This window comes from Camellia sinensis, chromosome 15, assembly GCF_055761805.1.
Source record: "Camellia sinensis isolate YWXY chromosome 15, ASM5576180v1, whole genome shotgun sequence".
Classification (NCBI taxonomy): domain Eukaryota; kingdom Viridiplantae; phylum Streptophyta; class Magnoliopsida; order Ericales; family Theaceae; genus Camellia; species Camellia sinensis.
The window spans coordinates 102,472,020-102,495,837 of NC_138975.1; the positions used below are offsets into that span (position 1 = coordinate 102,472,020).

Sequence of the window (23,818 nt, forward strand, 5' to 3'; positions counted from 1 at the left end):
TTTCTCTATGCTAAACATGCATATAGGTTTAATTATAAATAAAATCCCATCTTTTGTAAAATTACACAAAGACCCAAACTTTCTCAAAATTACCCAACAACTCCCAACATATTAAAATGCTAAAATTCAAAGACAAAGCTCATAAAGAGGAGTAGGATATCCCTACCTCAAAGTTAGAGCTCAAACGGAGAAGGAGAAGAAAGCGAAAATGCTCCAAACACCACGATTCTCGGATCAAAACGACGCCCTTGACGATCAACACACTTTTTACAAAAGCCGGAGGATAGGGAGACACTCTAACTAGATCAAACCCTAGAGAGAAGGGAGATCCTAGAGAGAGAAGCTCTCAAAAGTGTTTTTAGAAAGTTAGAGAGAGAGAGAGAGAGAGAATGTAAAAAGTGATTTTAAAACGCCCAGCTGCCAACTGATATACGACATTCCCGCTTGAGCAAATAACAGGACGCTCGAGCGTCAAGAACAGAAAATTGAGCCCGCTCGAGCGCAAGAATTCCTGCTCGAGCGCCAAGACACAAAGACAAAACACACCCGCTCGAGCGCGAAAGACCAGTCCGCTCGAGCGTAGATTTTCATCTCCCAGGACTTTCACCAACGAGGTACTACCCGCTCGAGCGCAAGAAACCCGCTCGAGCGTAGAAAACACACTTGCAAAAGTTTTGCAGGGACTCGAAATGCTAGAAGGGTGTAAACCCCGCTCGAGCGTAAAATGACTCGCTCGAGCGGACCACTCAAAAACTGGGCAACAGTAATGGGAGCCAAAGCTCTACTAACTTGTAACAACCAAGCCCAACACATCCTAAAACTCAAACAAATGGATTTAAAAGACGACAACGAGATAGATACAACTACCAATTCCACGGAACCGAGTCCGGAATACAACTGAACAGTAAAGGGACAACCGGGATCGCTATAGGCAACTTCTAGTTTTAGCCAAAAAGCAAAAAGTCACTACAAGTAGGGGTGAGTATGGTTCGAATTGGTTCGGATTGAGGTAAAATCAAGACCAATCATTTATTTACGGTTTCTAAAAAATTGAAACCAATCTAATCTGTTTAAATCGTGGAACTAATCCATTTAAATACGGATTGAATCGGTTTAGGACCATGGATTTACATAATTAAATAACAAAAAAAAAAATATAGAACAATTTAATTCATAAAAACATAAACATAGTATCATATTAGTTCCACAATAACAACATGTCTTTTCATAATAGCTATATATTGTTCTAGAATTTAAACAACTATAAGAAAACTGATTTCACTATAAGTATTTAGACCATTACAAATTAAAATTAAAAACTAACAAACAAAAGTAATAAAAGAAAATATTATGCTGGTTTAGGTTTGGGTTTAGGTTTTACATGGAATAAGAAAAGATACTATGCGGGAGGGTGTATAATATAAATATAAACTATTTGTATACAGTCCGGATCGGTCTGAAACCGTGAGATTCAATTCGGAACCGATCCATGGATTATGAATTTTTAATTTTTCAATCCCAAACTGAACCACGGATTCAAAAAACCAATCTAAATCCACCAGATTGGATTAGACCGGATTGGATTAGAAATTTCACAAATTTCTTACTCATCTTTAATTATAAGTTATTACATTATTCTCTCTATTTTTTTATATTTTTTTTTATAAAAATTTAAAAATTATTAAAAAAAAAAATCAATTTCCAAACGAAACCCAATTCTTTCATTGATTAATCACCACCACACAAAGGCTACAATTTCTTAGTCAATAGAATTGGGAGCACAGATCCTCCCCTTGTGTTCTCTCTTTGCATTCCCTCTTTGCAGGGACTTTGGGTCTACTTTTAGGTTCAATTTTGATAATTCAAGCAATTCATATTTTAAGATTTATTTAGTATATCATACCTGTAAAAAATCAAGTTGATCGGATATCAGAAAACATGTGTTCGAAAAAATCGAACTAAAAACTATTTTTTTAAAGAATTTAATAAATAATTTTGCTTTCTGATATCCAATCAACTTAATTTTTAACAAGTATGATATACTGAATAAATCTTAAAATATGAACGATTCGAATTATTAAAATTGAGCTTAAAAATGAACCCGAAGACCCTACAAGGAGAGAGTGCAAGGGGAGCATCCTAATTCTAGAAGACCTGCAAGGACAAGCAAAACAAGACCTGTAAGGACAACCGTTAACAGATACTATTCCAATCTATACTATATATTAAGCAAAAGGGGGTTTCTAACCCCCAAAGCCTGTGGGAGCTCCAATATGCCAATTCTAATTTTCTAATTTTTTGTTTTTTTTAAAAAAAAAAAATTAACCTCAGCATTTATTAACTTCTCTCAACCCACAAGACTTTTTGACTTCTCTCATAATTACTGCAGTACCTTTTCCAAAACAAATAAAAAATTTATATCTATCTCTAACCCACAAGTTTTGTGGGAGTTCCAATATCTATCTATTTATTTATATCTACATCTATATCTATCTATTTATTTATATCTATCTCTAACCCACAAGTTTTGTGGGAGTTCCAATATCTGAACCTTAATTTCTTAATTTTTTTGATTTTTTTTGAAAACAAAAACTTAGCACTTATTAAATTCTTCCAAGTCTTTTTAACTTCTCCAATTCACACACTCTTTTTAACTTTTCACATATCTATTGCAAACAGTGAATCTCCTTTTTGTTTTCTTCTGCTTGACTTCTCACTTCTACACTTTCAACTTCAGTGACCACGTATGTAAACAGTAAGTCTTCTTTTTGTTTTCTCCTTCTTGACTTTTTCTTTTGTTTACTGTTTTAATATTGTAGTTAGATAGCGCATAAAAATATTTGTAATTTGTCTAGCGAATAAAAAATTATTATTTGATTTTTTAATATAATTGAAGTTAGATAAATATAAGCCCTCACAAAGAAAAAAATGTGATTATAATTAGTTGAATGATTCCTTTTTTTAATGTGATTGTAGTTAGTTTAATAGTTCTTTTTTTTCATTTATTTATTTTATTATGGGAAAAATGTGATATGATTGTAATTTGTTCAATGACTCTTTTTTTTTAATATAATTGTTGTAGTTAGTTTAATGATTTTTTTTTAATATTATTTAATCTTTTTATTTATTATTTTAATTTTATTTTTAATATGATTGAAGTTAAATAAATATAAACACCCACATAGAAGAAAATGAGATTGTAATGTGATGTAAAAGACCTGTGAGGACAAGCAAAACGAGACCCGTAAGGACAACCGTTAACAGATACTATTCCAATTGGGTTGAAACGAAAGGTCTCTCTCTTTCTCTCTCTCTCCCTCTCTCTTCACTTTGATTTTGAAAATGTAAAGAAAAACACACGTCCTCCGCAGGCCACCGACCGACGTCAAACCCTCTCTCTCTAGGAAGTTCTTCTCTGCTTATCAATCATCATCAGAGGGTACTGATTTAGGGTTATTGTTTTGGAAATTCGAAGTTGTTGTCAGGAGTAACAGATGAAGAGAGATAAATTAGACTTGTTTGTGTCTCTGAGTCGACAGAGATCGATTCAAGTCTTGATCGGTGCGGGGATTTTGTACATAATTATGGTGACTCTGGAAGTTCCTTTCGTGTTCAAAACTGGGTTTAGTGCAGTAACACAAGAAAGCTTAGATAGATTCTTCTTCAACGAAGCTAAGTCTCAATCTTTTGTGCTTCAAAGCGAAGAGGAATTGGAGGAAAAACAAGCCCCAATTCGACCCTTCAAAGTTCCCTTCAATGCTTCCAATCAACCCTCACAGTCCAAACCCCATAGCCCAATCCCAGACTACAAAATTTTATCGACTTTGAGTTTCAATACCAGTGTTGTAAATACTACTCGCAAAGATGGGTTTTCAGAGATTGAGAAATCGGCCATGGAAGCTTTTCAAATGGGGAACAAGTTCTGGGAAGAGATTGAATCAGGGAAAGCTCGAGAAGATGTCGAAAAGGCCACAGTGAATCGAATTGAGTCGTGCCCTGATTCGATTTCGCTTTCGGGTTCTGAATTCTCCAATAGAGGTCGAATTATGGTGCTTCCATGTGGGTTGACATTGGGATCACATATAACTCTTGTGGGGAAGACAAGAGAAGCTCATCCAGAGCACGAAACCAAGATATCGATGTTGGAGACTGGTCAGTATGTGATGGTTTCGCAGTTTATGATGGAACTGCAAGGATTGAAGACTGTTGATGGAGAAGACCCACCAAGGATTTTGCATTTCAATCCAAGATTGAAGGGAGATTGGAGCGAGAAACCTGTTATTGAGCAGAATACTTGTTATAGGATGCAATGGGGGTCAGCGCTTCGCTGCGAGGGATGGAAATCTAGGGCTGATGAGGAAACTGGTGAGTGAATTAATCAAGGTTTATCTGATTATAATTGAAAAAAAATAATAATAAAAAACTACTTGCTTTCAATTGAGTTAGAGAGAGTGCATCTGATTTTTTATTTTCACTTTTTTGGTAATAATTCATTGAAAAGATGAGAAACATGTAAATACTAAACAAAAATGCTTCGTTGTTCGAATTTGTGTTGTCCGAATGATCATTTTGAGATATTCGAGCTACTTGGGCCATAAAAATTTGGATTACAAATCGTTGTTGAATACTAAAAGGGGCATACATTTTTTTTCTTTCTAATAACTCGGGATCCAGCCCACCTAACAGACCAATCAGGACCAATTCTATCGTTCATTAGAGGGCTCAATTAAAGCCGATTCAAAATCTTTTGACTGTCTCAAAAAATTATTTACACTAAAAAGCTTTTGAACCTGAAAGCCCAAACCTTGACCATGTGGCCAGCCCTTTAGAGTTAAAAGTGACATACTTTTGACAACCTAACCACCATTAACCTAACAGCTCATATCCTGAACCTAAACAAAGGGTTGGTTTGGAAAGTGGGTTGACTTTTTGGCTTTTTAGTTTTTTTGACTATTTTAGTCTGGGTTAAAAAGCTTGGTTTGGGAAGGACTTTTTGGTTTTTTGGCTTTTTTGATTTTTTTTTGTGAGAGAATAGTGTAATGATTATGGGTTAGATGTGATGTTTTGTTTGTTGTGACTAAAATAGTCTATTTTGTCTTTTGTGGCTAAAATAGCCAAAAAGCCCACAAAATCCCTTCTCAAACGGTGCCATGGTTTTAAATTATGTGTCAGGTGTGATTTTCTTATATCTATTAATTTGGTCCCCCAACATAATAATTTAGTTATTAAATAACTTTTTACAATTGATAATGGGAGTAAAGGAATTTTTGTCAAACAACATATGACACTAAATAAATTGGAAACTAAATTGATATAATTGAGACATTGATGACCAAAATAAAACAAATCACATTCTTCGGGGACTATTTTTTTTTTTTTTCTGTTTTTGTGGATGAGTAAATGTGGTTTGATGAAAATAGTGAATAAAATTATTAATGGTAGACGGAAATAGTGAACAAAATTATTTTTCACTTTTTTTTTCCCCTGAGAAGAGAGAACTCTAGCTTTAACATCTTCTTCTATAAGCTTGATTATGTTGGACATCTCATTCTTCTTCCAGGTGAAAATCCTGATATTCCTCTCCATCCAAATGTGAGACAGAAACTGAAAATTAATAGTTCTATAAACTTATGTTTGAAAGATAAGCATGATTAGCCAAATAACTTTTCAATTATTAGTATTCTCTATAAGGGAGAAGAAGTAATTGTAGCTTAGTTCAATCTCAACTGATCGTTTTATGGACTAGTATTTGTAAATTGTTTGCCTTACTAAAGTTTTAATTGTTGAGGGAATGATCATTCAAAACTATTCAAAAAACTAGTAACCCTTCAGTGATTGTTGACATGAGGAAAGTGAAAATAGAAGAAAACTGAAATCATAGTAAGGATTGGAATTGTGGTTGTGAGATTTTGAATTATATTTTCCTTTACTCGTCCCTTACTATCTGAGGAAGAATGAAGAAAAAATTTAGAAAGATAAAATATCTTCTTTTTTTTCTATCAGTTTTTGTGGTGTTTTAGATTTTCTGTTTTTTTGTTGTTTTATTACTAGTTGACCTAAATTTGAAGAATTCTCTTCAATGACACAAACACTCATACCAACTTCTCTGTGAACGAGAACATAGATGATTATTGAAATTCCACTCTTTACATCCCCCTGATTCTTTCTCTGACACTCCCTGCAGTTGATGGTCAAGTGAAGTGTGAGAAATGGATCCGTGGTGATAGCAACCGCACTGAGGAGTTGAAGGCAAAATGGTGGTTGAACCGGCTAATTGGCCGAACAAAAAAGGTGACTGTTGATTGGCCATTTCCATTTGCAGAAGGCAAGCTGTTTATCCTAACTCTCAGTGCAGGCTTGGAGGGCTATCATGTCAATGTTGATGGGAGGCATGTCACCTCATTTCCTTATCGCACTGTGAGTAAAATCCTACAACCAATAATCTTATGATCAATGTGAATTCGTCCTAATGTTTTTTTGTTGATTTTTACAGGGATTTGCACTTGACGATGCCACCGGGCTATCCTTGAATGGCGATGTTGATCTCCAGTCCATTTTTGCTGGATCGTTGCCCACAACACACCCCAGTTTTGCTCCTCAGAGGATTCTTGAGATGTCAAGCAGGTGGCAGGCCCCACCACTTCCTGATGGACCTGTGGAACTATTCATTGGCATCCTTTCAGCAGGCAACCATTTTGCTGAGCGGATGGCTGTGAGGAGGTCTTGGATGCAGCACAGGCTTATCAAGTCTTCTAATGTGGTTGCTCGTTTCTTCGTAGCACTGGTAGGTGAAGACCCTGATGGCACGTGTGGTTTAAATTGGTAAATCATTTGTGTATAGCTATGAATTATAATTTGAAACTGATGCTTGGACAGCATGCAAGAAAAGAAGTGAATGTGGACCTAAAGAAAGAAGCGGAGTTTTTTGGTGACATTGTTATAGTGCCTTACATGGATAATTATGACCTTGTTGTTCTGAAAACTGTTGCCATCTGCGAATATGGGGTGAGTATTGGAATACTGTTAAAGTTGGAGGAGGTAGTGCAATATTTACAACCGGGATGCTAATCACGTTTGATGTCTTTGTTTGATAACTTTGGTTACAGGTTCGCACAGCATCAGCAAAGTATATAATGAAGTGTGATGATGACACATTTGTTAGAGTAAATGCGGTTATCAATGAAGTAAAGAAAATACCTGATGGTAGAAGCTTTTATGTGGGAAACATTAATTACTACCATAAGCCTCTTCGCTCTGGTAAATGGGCGGTCACATATGAGGTAACATCTGAACCCATTGGTTCTGCTATCTTCTTTCTTTTGTTGCTTTGACTTGTATGTGTTATCAATAAATATTTTTAACTCAAGATATTCAGATTCTGAATGGATGTGACTACTTGAGAGCTCAAATATGCTACATCTTGTAAATGTGATTTTTGATGGTTGCCTATGATATTAAATTTAAAGCTTTTCTTGGTGAAATAGATTATATGCACAGGTGAAATTTTCTGATTTTATGGCATATTGCATTGAATCACAGGGAATGTGGAGATCGCGTGGAATAATTTGTAGTTTAATAATCTATTAATTTTTAAGTTTTGCAAGGGAGTCTAAGCCTATTATCACTTTTCAAACTGCATTTGTCACTTGCATTGAACGTGCCTGGTTTGAACCTGGAGAATGATAAAAAATAAAATAAAATTGTGAACGCTAGTATTAAATTTGGTAATTGTTTAGGCAAACTGTTTTTTGTGGCCTGAACTAAGCTCATTAACATTTTCCAAAGTTTTGTATTTGGTATTTTTGGATGATTCATAATTTTTTCTAGCATCATCCAAGTTTGGTTCGCACATAATATTTAATTTAGGGCCAGGGAGAAGCAAGCTACATCTTGGGATCGAGTTTCGAGATTGCAAGAATAAGATGTTAGGCTTATCCCGAATTGTATATATAGATAATATTCTGGCTAGATTTATTATGGCGGATTCTAAGAAAGGTATGGCGAATACCTCTTTCCCAAGACCAGTGTCCCAATCCCAAGACACTCGAAGATAAAGAATAAATGAGACAAGTACCCTATGCCTCGGCAGTTAGGCAGTACTATTGTTTACTTGCTTTGTTATTTGGGATCTGTTGACTTGTTTATCTGTGAATCCATTTTGAATGCTAATAGTCTCATACCATTTCATCTTTTGTGGTGCTTCAGGAATGGCCAGAAGAAGATTATCCACCTTATGCAAATGGGCCAGGCTATACCGTGTCATCAGACATCGCACACTTTGTTGTATCCAAGTATGAGAAACATAAATTGAGGGTAGGTTACAACAAATTGCTTTTACTCTCTCATGGGTTCTTCAAGGTGATTGTTGACTAGTTCAATCTTGTGCAGTTGTTCAAGATGGAAGACGTGAGTATGGGAATGTGGGTCGAGCAGTTCAACAGCTCAAGACCAGTGGAGTATATCCACGACTTGAAGTTCTGCCAGTTTGGGTGCATCGAAGATTATTATACAGCGCATTACCAGTCTCCGAGGCAGATGATGTGCTTGTGGAACAAATTGCAACAGCTAGGCCATCCTCTGTGCTGCAACATGCGATGACAATTGGCGTTTGGTGACAGAGAATTCAAGGGTATATGAACAGAAAACAAGTTTTTCCAGTGGGAATCTGGGACTACACAAACACAAACAGGGAACAAAGAAAGTTTTGCAGGCACAGCGTTGCATACCGTGTATATTCTGTTAAACGTTGACTGCTAGATATACTGGGGTATTCAGACCCCTTCAAAATTCGTTAATTTTTTTTTTTCATTCTTTCCTTTTTTTTCCCTCCCCTTCTATTTTCCTTACAGATAATAGAAAGATCAAGTGGGTTACAAGTGCAGGAAACTTCTGTATACAAATCCTTGTTCTGTAATTTACAGAATCACAGCAGCATAAGGGATGGATTTAACTCTTTCGACTGGTTGTTTTACTGAGATTTACTGTTTTAAAGACTTTTTCTGATTGGTCCAGGCTTGTCTCCAGTCCGATTCGGACTGGAGCGTGCTTTTAGGCTCCATAGGCGGAGCTCACATCGATGATCCGAACTGTTCAATGTGTAGAACTCGTCAATTTCTTTGTCAATTTCTTCATCTCTGCAAAAAATCACATTGATCAGATATCGATAGTCATTTAATTATATTAAGTTTGTGTTAACGTAGCTATGATTGTAAAAAAAAATTGTTGACACAAATGTGTTCTGATTAAGTGGCTATTGATATATGATCAACATGATTTTTTATCGGAATGAAGTACTCAGTGAGTCTTACACATTAGACGGTTTAGATTATCAAAAATAGGAACAAAATTTGTTAAAGTGGAATTTATTCTTTTGAAAGCATAACCCAAGAAAATATATAAATTAATTTGAAGTGAGTGAATAAAATTGTATCGTAAGGAGGTGTTTGTTTTGAGGGATAAGGCCATGGGATTGGACTAATAGTTCCTCTGGACTAATAACTATTAGTCCGTTGTTTGGTTGTTCAATTTTGCTCCGAACTATTAGTCCTAAATATGTAGGACTATTGTGTCCCATAGGGGGTGGGACACAAATGGGGGATAAGGGGAGACGTGGGATAAGGGGGGTGAAATAACCATTTTGACCCTCCACTATTTAATTATGTATTATATTTAGTAAAATTTAATAAAATTTAAATGTCTCAATTTAAAAATAAAATAATTTCATTTAATTTTCATTGATGTTTTATTTATTATATTTTTAAAATAATTTTTTATAAATATTTTATTGATGTTTTATTTTAAAATTTTGTTTATATTTTATTTAATTTCATTATTTAAATTTTAATAGATGTTTTATTTAATTTCATTATTTAATTATTATTATTTTTTAAAAATAAATTTATTTAAAATTTTAATTAAAAAATAACATATATTTTTATTGATATTTTGTTTATTTAATTTTTAAAAAATAAATTTATTTCATTGTGTAAAAAATAAAATAAAATAAAATTTTATTTAATCTAGCTAAAAATAATTAAAATATTAAAGATATGTTTAATATTGTTATTACTTAGTAAATAATTGAAAATGGTAAAATAGTAATTTGAGCATTTATCATTATCCATAATATTCCAAACAAACATAAGATTCATATCCTGTCTAACCAAATAGTCAATATCTAATCCCATGACGAAACAAATATGGGATACAAATTCATTCCAACTAAATAGTCGAGGAATAATATATTTCAGGACTAACAGTCCGGTGAATTCTAATCTCTCCTTATCCAGTCCGTTTAAACAAAAACACCTTAAATGTGATAAAGAGTCAAAGTAACATTTTTCATGACTTCCAATGGGAAAAAAATAGCGTTCTAATTCTTCAAGAATTATAATTTTTTACAATTATTAATTTTTTTGACATTAATTTAAGAGTTATTTTTTTGATAAATCCTCTTTTTAAGTGTTTTATTTCTTTTAACCTATATTCTTGTTGAGTATTCCATTAAGTCTTGTTTAATGTAATATGACCAAATCATCCTTTCTAATTTTTTGGACATGTTTCTATTTTGAAACTAATACATAACAATCGTTCCTCATGTTATAGAGAAAATCTCTCCCTCATTCTAAAGAGAAAATATTTCTCTTATTTCGTGAAGAAAATCTATTCATTATTCTAAGGTGATAATCTCTCACTCATTTCATAGAGAAAATTTCAAATTATGAATTTTGAACATTTTTATAATTTAAAAATTTTAAAAATAACACAATAAAAAATATGAATGAAAATCAAAATACAATGTAAATACTCACAGTAAATAACAAACATATAATTAACTTTTGAAGAAATAAAACACATACTAAAGTACAATGTGAATGTTCACAATAAATAACAAACATACAACTAACCATCGAAAAAATAAAATTCATACTAAAATACAATGTGAATATTCACAATTTATAATTAACATACAACTAGCCTTAAAAAAAACAACTCATACCAATGTAAACATTTACACTGCAACGTGAAAACATAAAACAAAATTGAAAAAATTGAAAATCAACTATTTCAATTGTTTAATGGTAACAAAAATAATTGTTCAACTAACAAGCATAGTAATAAAAACAACAAACATATAACTTTTGAAAAAATAAAACTTATATTAAAATACAATGTGAATGTTCACAACTCACAATTAATATACAACTAGTTTTTAAAAATAAATAAATGAATAAACTCATACTAATGTGAACTTTCACATTGTAATGTGAAAACATAAAATAAAACTGAAAAAAATAAAAATCGGCTATTTCGATTATTCAATAGTAACAAAAATAATTGTTCAATCAATAAGCATAGTAAAAAAAATAACAAAATACAACTAACTTTCGAAAAAACTTCAAAAAAAATTGATACCAAAATACAATGTGAATGTTCACAATTTACAATTAACATACAACTAATCTTAAAAAAACTAAATTCATACCAATTTGAACATTTGTGGGCTCGCTTTTTTCCGCGCCCCCGCCTTTCGGAAAAGGGTTTGAAAAGAAAGGCCCTCACAGTTCGGACTCTACCTATGGTTTTGAATCTAGACTCACAAGGGTAATGTGAAACTGATAAACACCAAAGAGTCCAATCCGGCAAATCATTTTGGAAAATCAATTTTAAATCAAATACTGCCAAAATTGGACTGTTTTGCCAGATTACAGAGTTGCCACCTAAATATTTTGTTTTTGGAAAAATTTAGGAAACCCTGACTCGTGCCAAAGACCACGTGTCCGTCATCACCAAAGTTGCCTCGGCTCGGGAACTTAGGTAAGAGGGGGGAAGGTCCTGAAATGAGCAACCCCGCTCGCCCGATCAAAGATCGGCTTCTACTAATCATGATATGTTGTTTTATAAACCTCATGTGTTCTTATTCTGGTTATTAGCTAACTTTACTATGTGATACATACAAACAAGTATAGACTAAATCGCAAGAATTGGAACATTTCAAATCATGTTTGTTTTGCGAAATGGTTTGAATTTGCCACCCTCAAGTGGGCTAAAACGCGGATTTGCCATCAAACATGATGGGCTCAAAACATGATTTGCCACTTTGCAAAGTGGGCTTAAAATATATATTTGTTGAACTGTTCCAAGTTAAGCAACAAAGCCTTCATCCACAGGCATTCATGCAGTTTAGCATTTAAGTACATAGTCTCATGGCAAGCATGTGAAATATGGCAATATGGCGATCACACTTATGCGAGTATGCTAAAGCATAAAACTCACGGAGTACTCCAAGCCAAAATAGAAACTAGTAAGAAAAATGCATGATCTTAACTATACAAGATGTCTAATGCAATACATGCGATGATGCAATTAATAGGCTCGGCTACTAATATGGCATATTATTTGATTTGAACAACATGCAATAAACACGTATTCAAAGAAGTATTGAAATTGCAATACAGTTTGAATGATGAGCCGAGCCTTGGTGCATGTAAGACAAATGAACGGATGCAAACATGCAAGCATAAAGTATGCTAATTGAAAATGTCTCTAATCTAACCATCAAAAGCGGATAAATAAAAGGGAGAAAGACGTGGGGTTGAAAGACATGCACACACGCACGCACACTTATTACAACATCATGCCATCGCGAATGAGGGTTCGAATGAATAGGCTAACTAGCTACGCTAATTAAGCTAACTATTACAATACAAAACTAATTAACTATTCTAGTTAACTAATTATTACAAACCAAATTGAATAACTAGCTACGCTAAGCTAATTAAAGCAATTAAACTAATTAACTAACTAAGCTAATTAAATAATTACAACCCTGGAATGAATGAATTAGCTACTACTAACTAATTAAACAAAGCAAGTAAATGGTCTCAAGGGCGAGGGACGTATGCATGCTCGAATTCTCCTCCCAAAAATGCCACTGCCTTGCCTTTGTAGCTTCTGTTTGCACTTGCTTGAACACCAACAGCGCTGCCAACTTCTAGAACACCTCTGCTCCAACTCTGGAACACATTTGTGCAAAACTTCATTTCTGGCCAGTCGGCTACCAATGGTGGTCGGTCGGCTACGACTGGCCACCCCTTCCATGAACTTCTTTTTTTGCTGCAACAGAGAGCAAACAGAGGCAAAGCAGTGTATTCTCAAAGAGTGTATGTACTGCTACCCTCCTTATCATTACACAAGCTCAAAGAAGTGTAACTCTTGGTTCTCAACCCATCAACCAAGCATTTTCATGCATGATGGCCAAAGAACCAAGCTTATACAAGCTTAATGAGTGCAAAACAAGACTCAACAAAACCACAACTCTATCATACATGATCAAGAGTGATGGTGACCAAGAAAAGTGGCACGTTTCATCACTTTGAGTATGAAACATCCCATTTTTCTCATGTTCGAATTAACGTCTGATCCGAACACATTCAATGCAACATGAAATATGCTTATCTTGCCTCTTTTACTTGTCATGTTTTATTTACCCAATTTAGATTACTAATCCATTCTTTAATTGATTAGTCCAAGGGTGAGTGTCCTCTAATGGAAAGAGGGCTTAAACCATAAGTACCTTGAGTATGAAAGAGACCTCATACCGTTGGTTAGTAGAAACCCTCAAAAGAGGATTAAAACCATTAAGCACAAGTGTCTCAATTTCACACTCAAGCCAACAAGGGGTTCAAAGCCACTTTCAAAACAAATAAAAGAGTGAAGAATAGAGGGAGATTGCAAAGATTTCAGTGCTAAAATGGAGTGCAAAAAGACACTAAACATGCAAGCAACTCATGCAAATCATGTTAAAAAATCCTAAAACATTAAGCTAGTGAAGCCCTTTACACTACAACCATGCAATACAAGCCTCAAGGGACTTAACCAGCCCAAAACAGAGCTAAAACAAGTCAAAACAGTAACAAAAACATGCTGAAATTAAGCTAACACAAACTAGAATAAGAGGCCAAAGCATAGCACAAGCTAAACTATCAAGTACAATTGCACTACAAGCATATAAAGCAAGTCTCAAGTGCTTCAACCAGCCCAAAACAGAGCTCAAACAAGCCAAGACAGAGCCTAAAACATGCTTGAATTAAGCTAAGTTAAGCTAGAAAATCAAGCTAACATGTGAAGCAACCCAGGCATGGAAGCAAGACACAAAGAGGGGAGGCTAACCCCTCCTATTTTGGACTTCAAAAATTGATTTTTACCACTAAAATAACTCTGATTTTTAGTGGTTAAAAGGGCCAAAATTTTTGATTTAAAGGTGGTAAGAAATGACACAAAAGGCTTCACAAGCCAAAGAACAAAAAAAGGAAGACAACCCCCTAACTCACCGAGACTTAAAGTACTATTTTCAAACCTCAAAAACAGAGTTTTTTGTAGTTGAAAAACCAGGTCAAAACAGTACAAAAAGATAGTAACTCAAGTTATGCAAGACAAGTTTAAAAGATAAGTCTTATACCTCTTGAAGCACAAGACAATTTCAGGCACAAATTCAAGCTCAAAACCCTTTTTAAGGCTCCAAGAAGACCTCCTAGAACCTCAGCTCCAAGGTAGTCAAGATTGATCAAGGGTCTATATGCAAAAATGTAGAGAAAGCTAACTACAAAGCACAAAATAAGAAGAGAGAGAGAGAGAGAGAATCCTAGAGAGAGAGAGAATTTTGATCTAAATTGTCTAACCCTCCAAAATGGGGGAGAGACCCCCCTATATATAGAAAAATAAGCTTGGAGCTTATATTCATCCCTCCATACACGTGTATGGAGATGCACTTCAGTGAACAACAGCTGGCATAGCTGGCAAACAAATATCTGAAAAAGGAGAAAAATGGCCAACGGCCATCACCAGTGGCCGACCGGCCACCACTGATGGCCGGCAGGCACAATCTATGGCCGATGGACTGTGAGGATAGCCGACAGGCCACCCTCTCCTCTAGACTTGAAGCAACAAGCTTTTGGTCCACAACCAAGTACAAAACAGACAAGTTGAGAGACTCAAAGGCAAGGAGCTTTCAGGCACTCAAAACGAACACAAGCATACAAAACCATCGAGTGTTCAAACGATGACGTCCAAGTCTTAAGGATGGTAAAAAATAGGGTGTCTATAACATTCACACTGCAACATGAAACAAAATTGAAAGAAAAAAATGATTATTTCAATTGTTTAATGGTAATAAAAAATGATTGTTCAAACAACAAGTATAGTAACAAATAACTAATAATATGTGAATATTCACATCTTGCAAAATATATAATTATGTCGATATCTATATTTCAACACTTATTTCTCAGATTTTCAAACAATATGAAATGTGAACATTCACACTAATTGACAAATAATAAAAACAATGGTAGCAGTAGTATTAGAAATTCAAAAAAAACTCAATCACTCTAAAAATATAAATAAAAATCACCCATATCCTCATCTTCATCATCATCTTTATCATTACCACTATCATTAACAATCTCTGCAATTTCACCATTCCACCAATCTAAATCGAACCAAACTCACCTTTGAAGAATATGTTTGTAATAAAATTAACTAGACATAAACATTGTTTCAACCTACAACAATGGAGAAATATAGAGTTTCAAACACAGAGCAACAATGGATGAATACAGAATTTCGAACACAAAGTGACAATGGAGGAATACAAAGTTTTACCACAACAATAGAAGAACTTAATATTATTTTACCACCATGTGTAAACTAGAGTTTCTAAACCTTACCAAATAGAGACTTTCGAAACCCTAGTATAATGAAACAATACCACAAATGTAAATGAAATTGATCAAAAAGAACAATGTAAATAATAGTAACTACCAAAATAGAGGTAGCAACAAAAAGAAAATGTATATATCATTTTTCTATGTAATACATATTAACAACAGACATAAGGGTATAATAGTCCAACAAACAATATAAATCAGGAAGAAAAGGACCTCATGGAACAAAAATATAAATACATGAGACTAACTAGGTTATAATTTTTTTTGGTGGACTTATTGGGTTATAACACTTCTAAATGAGATTTATCAATAAAAAACCCTTAATTCAATTTATATTAACATTTAGATGACGGAATATTTTCATTACCTTGGATCCTAAGGCCCAAAAATGACCCAAGTCAGGCTGCCAACTTGGAGCGGAATCAGGTGTAGGTCCATTACACCCATCCTATGAAGTAGATTGGCCTAGTATGAAACAATTACCAAGTCAGTTGGCGATGATCACTTAGTCAAGTTGTTCAATGCACCTAGACTAACCCAATTCGAACAGGCAGACACCGCACCTAGTACGTCCCCAATGGACAAAGAACGTAGCACGACTATAGAGTGGTCCCCTATTATGCATAATTCTCATCATTTGCCCCAGCCCAAGCTCACCCGGCCCGTCGAGCTTTAGCTTGACCCAAGTTTGCATCCCAGGTGGGTGGGCTTAAGTAGCCTTCAAAAATTCGAGCAATAACAATTTGTTCTTCCACCACTCTAATTTGATGCAATTTACCATTAAGATATAAACTCATGGCTGAATTAATGACTTCAAATTGATTAGTTAGAATTTTCACCTTCCCACAAACAAAAGAAGATAAATTTGATGTGTCATCATCGATAGTAATCACCTTACCCCAAACATTCTCAATATTCATGAAGGTACTTACATTCTATAAGTTTAGGGGTACCCCATAGCAATTTATCGTAACCACTCGAGATACATTCGACACCTTATGTTATTTCTATTCCTTCACTTCTTTAAACCACTTACTGAGCCACTCCTTTCTACTTGACAACATTTATTTCATCTCATCCACTTATTGGAATGTCAAAATAACTTCATTTCTTTCGCAATCTTGAATCTGAACCATTCCAAGACCACCATCGTGAAACGCCTCACTCAACTCCTCCATTGAAACCACATTAAGGCCATGTTTGTTTGGGTAGACATGAGTTTGGGATTGGACTAATAGTCCAATAAGGTCATGTTTGTTTGGGTGGACATGAGCTTGGGATTGGACTAATAGTCCAATAAAATTACTAATCCAATGTTTGATTAAACAATTAAAGTACGGACTAATTATTTTAAACTTGACTATTAGTTAAGATAGGATACATAATCCAATGGATTTGTACCCCTAGGACTATTAGTCATGGGAATGCTAATCCAGTCCGCCCAAACAAACATGGCCTAAAATTATTAATCCGATGTTTGGTTAAACAATTGAAAGACGGACTAATTATTTTAAACTTGACTATTAGTTAAGATAGGATACATAATCCAACGGATTCATAATCCTAGGACTATTAGTCATGAGAATGTTAATTCAGTCCGCCCAAACAAACATGGCCTAAGAGTTTTGGCCACTACACTTTCATACAACCAACCATTACCCGTTTCCATCACCTTAAATTTGATCTCCTTATGCAGAACTGGTTTGATATACCTTTAACCATGTCTGCAAACGAATGATCTTAAGCTTGATCAATTAACTCTAATTTTAGGTCCACTCACCACTTCGCCACTTTGCAACTAACCCAACTTTCCATACGGATTTCCTTTCGTACTTGCGTAGCTACTTTTCATGCTCTTTTGAAATCAGTCATTTTCACCTTTAACGCCTTTTACTAAGCGAACTCTAATGCTCGATCAGTCGCTTGGTTGTGACAAAGGTTCTGCCCCAAAAGTGTCCTACTGGACTGGTTAAACAGAGGTGATATCCACTTGCTACTTCTAGAGCAGTAGAGTGAGTGAAGTGAATTGATAGTTGACTGAACTTAGCGATAGCTTGAGTGAGCATAGTAACCTATTTGACTGTGTTGAAGTTAAGAAACTTGATTAGTAGTCTCGGGGCCCAGGTTCTCTACTAGAGATGGGTGAGTTTGCCGCTGACGAATTTGGCATCTTGAAAATGAATCGTATTCCATGAATATGATATCTATCTAGTGTGATGTATTAAGTATATGACAAAAGTGGGGTGTTGGAGTATTGCTATTAATCGGTCATGTCATATAGGCCCGAGTCGGACATCCAATTGCTTGGATTTGAATTGTCCAGAGGATGCGTTATATATCAAAAAGATGGTGTGGTTTTCCCATGTTACAACTTCTGTACCAATTCAGTCGATCCGGAATGGATCAGTTAAACATTCTATTAGGGAGCATGGTCTTGACTCTTCTGTTTGGTATTCATTCTCATTCGTTTCTTGGAATCACATCCAGCAGTGGTTGAAACAACTCGCAAAGTCCAACCACTTCATAATTGGAAGCCACTTTCGATGACGAAGCCGACAAATTAATATTTCGCAATCCTTACCGTCCATCTTTATCAACCAACTCTCCAGTTTCCATCTTTCAAAGTCGACCATCCCTCATTGTTTTCACTAATGGAGGAAGTGATCCTTAATGAGGGATTTCAACTCGACCGATTGCCACTAGAAGGAGGCATCGCATTCTGTTAGCTACTTATAACATACCTATAGAGATAGAGAACATCTATCTAGGCAATCCTCTTCTCTATCTTATACTTTGCTTGCCATGCAGAACAAGACCTTAGTAGCGTTGACAAAGGCAACCTTTGAATGTTGTTGTGAGGCTTTGGTTAGGCTCGGTTGACTTTGTCAACTACACAAGCAAGGTGTTAACAAAGGAGAGCAGCCCCCATGTTCTTGCTAGAGAGCTTACTGCCCCGCCCTTTATAGTCACAATTGTTGTTATGGAAAAAGAGTTTGTTTTTTGTCAATGAAGCAAGCTTAAAACAGCCTATAGCATAAAGGCATTCGAGCCACGTCTAAACTAATTAAGGGTAAGGGCCCGTACTCTCTCGGTCGATATTGAAAATGGCTCCTCACAAACGAACTTGAGGAATCGGCAAAAATATATGGTGTAAAACCCAAGTTACATGTAGAATTATTTTTGGATAATGTAGTAGTTAAATTAATTTGTATGCGTAATTTAGTAATTTTAAGAAATTAGGTTAATAACCTTTATGTAAAAGAAGAAAAACAAAAGAAAAAAAAAAAGGAAAGAAAAGTTAAAGGGGAAGGTAACAAGGGTTTGGAAAAGTTTAAAAAAAAAAAGAGGATAAATTACACTAATAGTCCTTATAGTTTGGGGTTCGTGTCACTTTGATCCCTGACTTTTCAATTGTGACACATTTGACCATGAATTTTGAATCTTGTTCCAAATAAGGACAATTGAAGATATCATTAGATTTTTTAAGGGTAAAATCGTCAATTTGATAAAATATAAATTAATTTGACAAAAATAAATGTCAAACAAATATTTTTGAATTTTTAAAAATTATTTCTACCCACTAAAAATAAAATTATGTAAAATTAATAAATCTTTTAGACATTTATTTTTTTGTTACCAAATTAATTTTTATTATGTGTTTGGATGATGACCATGTAAAATTAATTTTAAAAAACTAATCATGTAATTTTTATTAATTTTTATCAATTGTACATAATTTTATCATTTGTGGATAAAAATAATTTTTAAAAAATTAAAAATATTTTTTTGACATTTATTTTTTTCAAATTAGTTTATATTTTATTAAATTGACGATTTTGCCCTTGAAATTAAACAATGGTACCTTCAATTGTCTTTATTTGAAACAAGATTCAAAATTCAGGGTTAAATGTGTCACAATTGAAAAGTCAATGACCAAAGTAACACGAATCCCAAACTATAAGGACCATTTGTGTAATTTACCAAAAAAAAAAAAAAAAAAAAAACACAAACCCTATTCCCTTCCTTTTTCTCTGCTTCTTCATCATTGGTTCGATTGATTTGAATTCTCGATAATTGAAGGCTTTAAAATCAGACCCTTTTCAGCGTAATCTTCCTTTCACTGAATTCTTGGTTTTCTGGGTTTCTCCATGGTGGCAAAATTAGGGCTATTTCAAGGTTTGTGAGATTGAGGTGGATCTTGGTAATTTAAGATTAGCTTGAGAAATATTATTTTAGTTATTTGAGGTAAGCAACCCTCTATCACTGTTGGTTCATTTTTATTCTTACTGAATCGTTAAAAATTATAAATATTTATTTATAAAATTCATGTTCTCTTAAAATAAAATATGGGTCAAATATAAAACAATATCGAATATTATTATGAAAATTTATTTGAATATTTTGTGGAACTATTCTGAAAATTGTACTAAACGTTTATTCTGAAAATATCGAATATTTTATTTAAAATTTGCGTATTGTTTGAATTTTGAACATCACTTTAGTCTGACTATGATTTAGACTCTAGCCAATGGAGGTTATTTATTGGCACAGAAACTAGTTTCTTTTGGGGTTTTACCACCAGCCTATGTGTGGTTCTGGGCCTTGTCACAGGCTAAGTGACCGTAGTCACCGAGACTTTGGTTTTGTGAATCAAATCATTTAACCATCTGAATATTGAACCATCGATTTGAACGATGAATTTACTTTGAATTATCTTGTTGGCTTTTCAATTAAAATGTATTGTACATTATTGATTTTTTGCTACGAAACCATCTTATAAATAATTGTTCATTTATTGAATTGTAGCAAAAATTATATTTATTGGTTATCGACTTCTTTTTTTTTTTTTATATATATATATATACTTGATCCAGCTAGCAGTGATAGTTGGTTATTTATTTGGCTGTCTAGCTTACCCTTATTTTATTTATTTATTTCAGATTCTGAGGAGTAGAGCTGTGCGGAGTTTTTACTCGGGTGAGTGCCAAGAGTAGAATTATGATTTAAGTACTTGGATTATTATTTTGTTAGTGGATTATATTAGTGGACTTGGTGGACAATTTCATATGATAAGAATTATTTATTTTTATGAATTTTACCATTATGATAATTAAAAATTTAATTTAAATATTTTACATTGTGAATTATGTGATTGGACTCTTAACCTTACATACTCACTTAAATAAATGTACGACGTTGTCATAGAGCTCGGAGCGTGACATATGGCCCGAATACTGGAATGTTATCACTCAAGCTAAAGAGCGGCTCGAAAAGCAAGAAGGAAAAGTCTTCACTTTAAGAGGAGCTTAACTGTGACCCCTGAATAAAAAAACTTAGGGATTTGTCGAGTGTAAATAAGAAGAATATGGATTTAAAGGTCTGGGATTGACCCAAAAATAGTGAATTTCCTAAATTGAGTCTTAAATTAATAATTGTCAGAATGTAGGTTAAGGTTTTTCTTCGCTTCTCGAAACCTTAAAATATAATTTTCTGATTTTCCATGCTTTTTTTAGGGTAGCCCTTTGATCCATCGGTATATCCTGTGCTGAATTAGGGCCATACTACAAGGTAGGGTATTCAGGGAATTCACTAACTTTCCAATCCTCAAACCTAAGCCCCTTTGCTGAGCGGAGCGAGCTAATGCAAGGAGTAAGGTCTCGTTTGGAAATAGGTTATTTTAGTAATTTTTTAATTTTTTATAAAAAAATGTATAAAAAAATAGAAAGGTGATGTGACTAATTTTAGTTGACTTTTTGACTTTTTAACTAAAATAACCACTCTCCAAACGAGACCTAAATCTGAGAGCATCTTTAATGATGGAGTTAAAAAAGTATTAAAGCGTGTTATATGACAAAAAGTTATTAAAAATGAGATCTATTTTTTTGTGTGTTAAGTATTTATTAGTTTAAAGAGGGAGTGTGTGTATAGTTAAGATGTATGTTATGTGTTGACAAAATAAAAAGAAATTCCAAAAACACAATTTGAAACTCTCTTTCTCTTTCTGTTTTTCTTTTTTTCTTTTTTTTTTCATTAATGTTGATGGGACATCTCTGTCAGGAGGCAGGGAACTCCTACGCCAAGTCATTCTCTCTCTCTCTCTTCCTTCCTATCTATCTCTCTCCTCCCTCTTTCTCTCTCCACTTTGTTACCTTGCTCCGCACAAGAATAAAGCTTGGGACCCTAGTGGGGTGCTGGGTCCTTTATGATTGGTTGAAAAAATTGTTTTTTTTTTTTTTTTTTTTTTTTTGTTTTTGGCCATTGGCAGCCCCCATATGGCACTGGGGGTGCCAAAATACTGGGGGTCTCTAGCATTTCCGCTCTCCACAATTGGCTTTTGTCCTAACAAACATTAGTGTTGATGGCTAAACTAATGTCTCCATTGGAGACAAAAAATTGCGAGTAAGGATTCTTTAAAGTTTTTGTTTTTTAAAATTTTTTTAGAACGGTGTATTGTGTGTTGAGATTTAATGACAAGTCACATTAATTTTTCAACATTAAATTTCAATCATATAATACATCACTTTAAGAAATTTTAAAAAAAAAATACTCTAAAAAATCCTTGGTAAAAAATTGCACCCAAGTTAGTTGTCTGCCACATGTCAACTGATACTAACATTACCAATAGGTTTAACATATTCATTGGAGTTGCTCTTATTATTACACCATAACTCATTTACTTTTTGGATAACCATTATTGCTCCTACTGAAGAAGCAAATTTAACAAACCCAAATCTTGGTCAAGTAACATTTCTTTTTTGAACAGAATGAAAACATCTTTAACAACACCAAACTTTGAAAGCGATTGGGCTAATCCTTTAGAATTCATCGAATCGGCAATTCATCAACGAATATTGTAAAAATCTCCTTATGCATTACTTGATCCAAGCCTTCTTTGCTTATTGATAAGTGGAATACATGATTTTACCATCGTACTGAAAATTTTCCCCAAAAAATTGCTTACATGCTCCAATGAAGTAGCAAGTTTGGCTTTTAATTTACATAAGATTTTAATGTCCTAAAAAAATATTTAATATCTTAATGTAAAACACAGTTTTATAACTTAATGTAAATACTATTAATAATAATAATATATTTGATAAAAATAGAATTAAAACTAAATAGTTGAAAAGATATATATATATATATATATATATATATATATATATATATATAAAGAAAAAGAAAAGATAGTGAACATAATATTTTAATCTACCAATATTAAAAATCAGGTGAGAATTACATTTCATAGTAAGGCAACAGTTGATGCACTCCTAAACAAAATAATAACAAATGGGGAACAAGAAATTATAGTTAAGCAAAGAAAATATAAGAAAAATGAATCATCAAATTGATAATTTGTCCTTGTAATTGTTGCATAGAATGGCCAATTAATGTGCCAAGCTTTGGGTCCTTGATTTCTTCTAACACTTACAGCACTGGAACCTAAAAAAACCAAATAAATAATCAAATTTCGTCTTACCATGATTTGGTTCACTAACGAAAGAAAATCTCCCAATGCTTTGGTGGTAAGAAAGTTACAATTGTACGATGAAAAATTAAGAGACGTTAAATTTGATAATAAAGGTGTAGCGAGATTGCTGTATGGTATTGAGTTGCGTAATAAGAAATGTGATCGTCAATCAGACAAGATCGTGGTTAAGGATATAAAATTAAATGGGAATGTTCAATTAGAACATGATGCTAAAGACGAAGTTGTGGTCCACCACGTATTGTTTTTCGTCATAAGTGATAATAGTCCGTCAGATTTCATCCTCACACCTGACAAGATATTTATTAGAGTTGGTGAGGGTAATCATGAGACCTGAATTGTTGATTTTGACCAGTCCGACCGGTTTCGGATGCTAAAGAAAATGAGATTCAAGCTCGTTGATGGCAAGGACGAAGAATACGTTCGTCACGGAATAGAAGTTGTGGACCGGTTCTTCCCAGTTGATAATTTGGTGTGAATAGTGTGAGTGGTGTGATAGGGCTGCAAACGAGCCGAGCCGAGCCGAGCCGAACTTTGGTATGTTTGGGTTTGTTTATTAAGATTTTAACGAGTTCAAGCTGAATAAAAAATTAACGAATCG

At 34.0% G+C, this 23,818-nt stretch overlaps 1 protein-coding gene across 2 annotated transcripts; it reads left to right on the top strand.

The window, feature by feature from the left end:
• Window positions 1–3,228: 3,228 nt before the first annotated feature.
• LOC114259529 (hydroxyproline O-galactosyltransferase GALT6) lies at window positions 3,229–8,956 on the top strand. Of its 2 annotated transcripts, none has more exons than XM_028199545.2 (7): window positions 3,229–4,365; window positions 6,185–6,417; window positions 6,494–6,784; window positions 6,877–7,005; window positions 7,107–7,280; window positions 8,206–8,313; window positions 8,389–8,956. In XM_028199545.2, the coding sequence occupies exons 1-7, from the start codon at window positions 3,495–3,497 to the stop codon at window positions 8,596–8,598; spliced, it is 2,016 nt and encodes a 671-aa protein (XP_028055346.2). In that variant the 5' UTR covers window positions 3,229–3,494; the 3' UTR covers window positions 8,599–8,956. The 2 variants fall into 2 exon arrangements, with proteins under 2 accessions (XP_028055346.2, XP_082765204.1); XM_082909078.1 differs by having other exon boundaries at window positions 3,242–4,365; window positions 6,185–6,291.
• Window positions 8,957–23,818: the final 14,862 nt, after the last annotated feature.

Coding starts and splice junctions, on each gene's coding strand:
- LOC114259529 (XM_028199545.2), top strand. CDS start 3,495: ATGAAGAGAGATAAATTAGACTTGTTTGTGTCTCTGAGTCGACAGAGA. Junction 6,785..6,876: donor CTCGTTTCTTCGTAGCACTG/GTAGGTGAAGAC, acceptor ATGCTTGGACAG/CATGCAAGAAAAGAAGTGAA. Junction 7,281..8,205: donor AATGGGCGGTCACATATGAG/GTAACATCTGAA, acceptor GTGGTGCTTCAG/GAATGGCCAGAAGAAGATTA.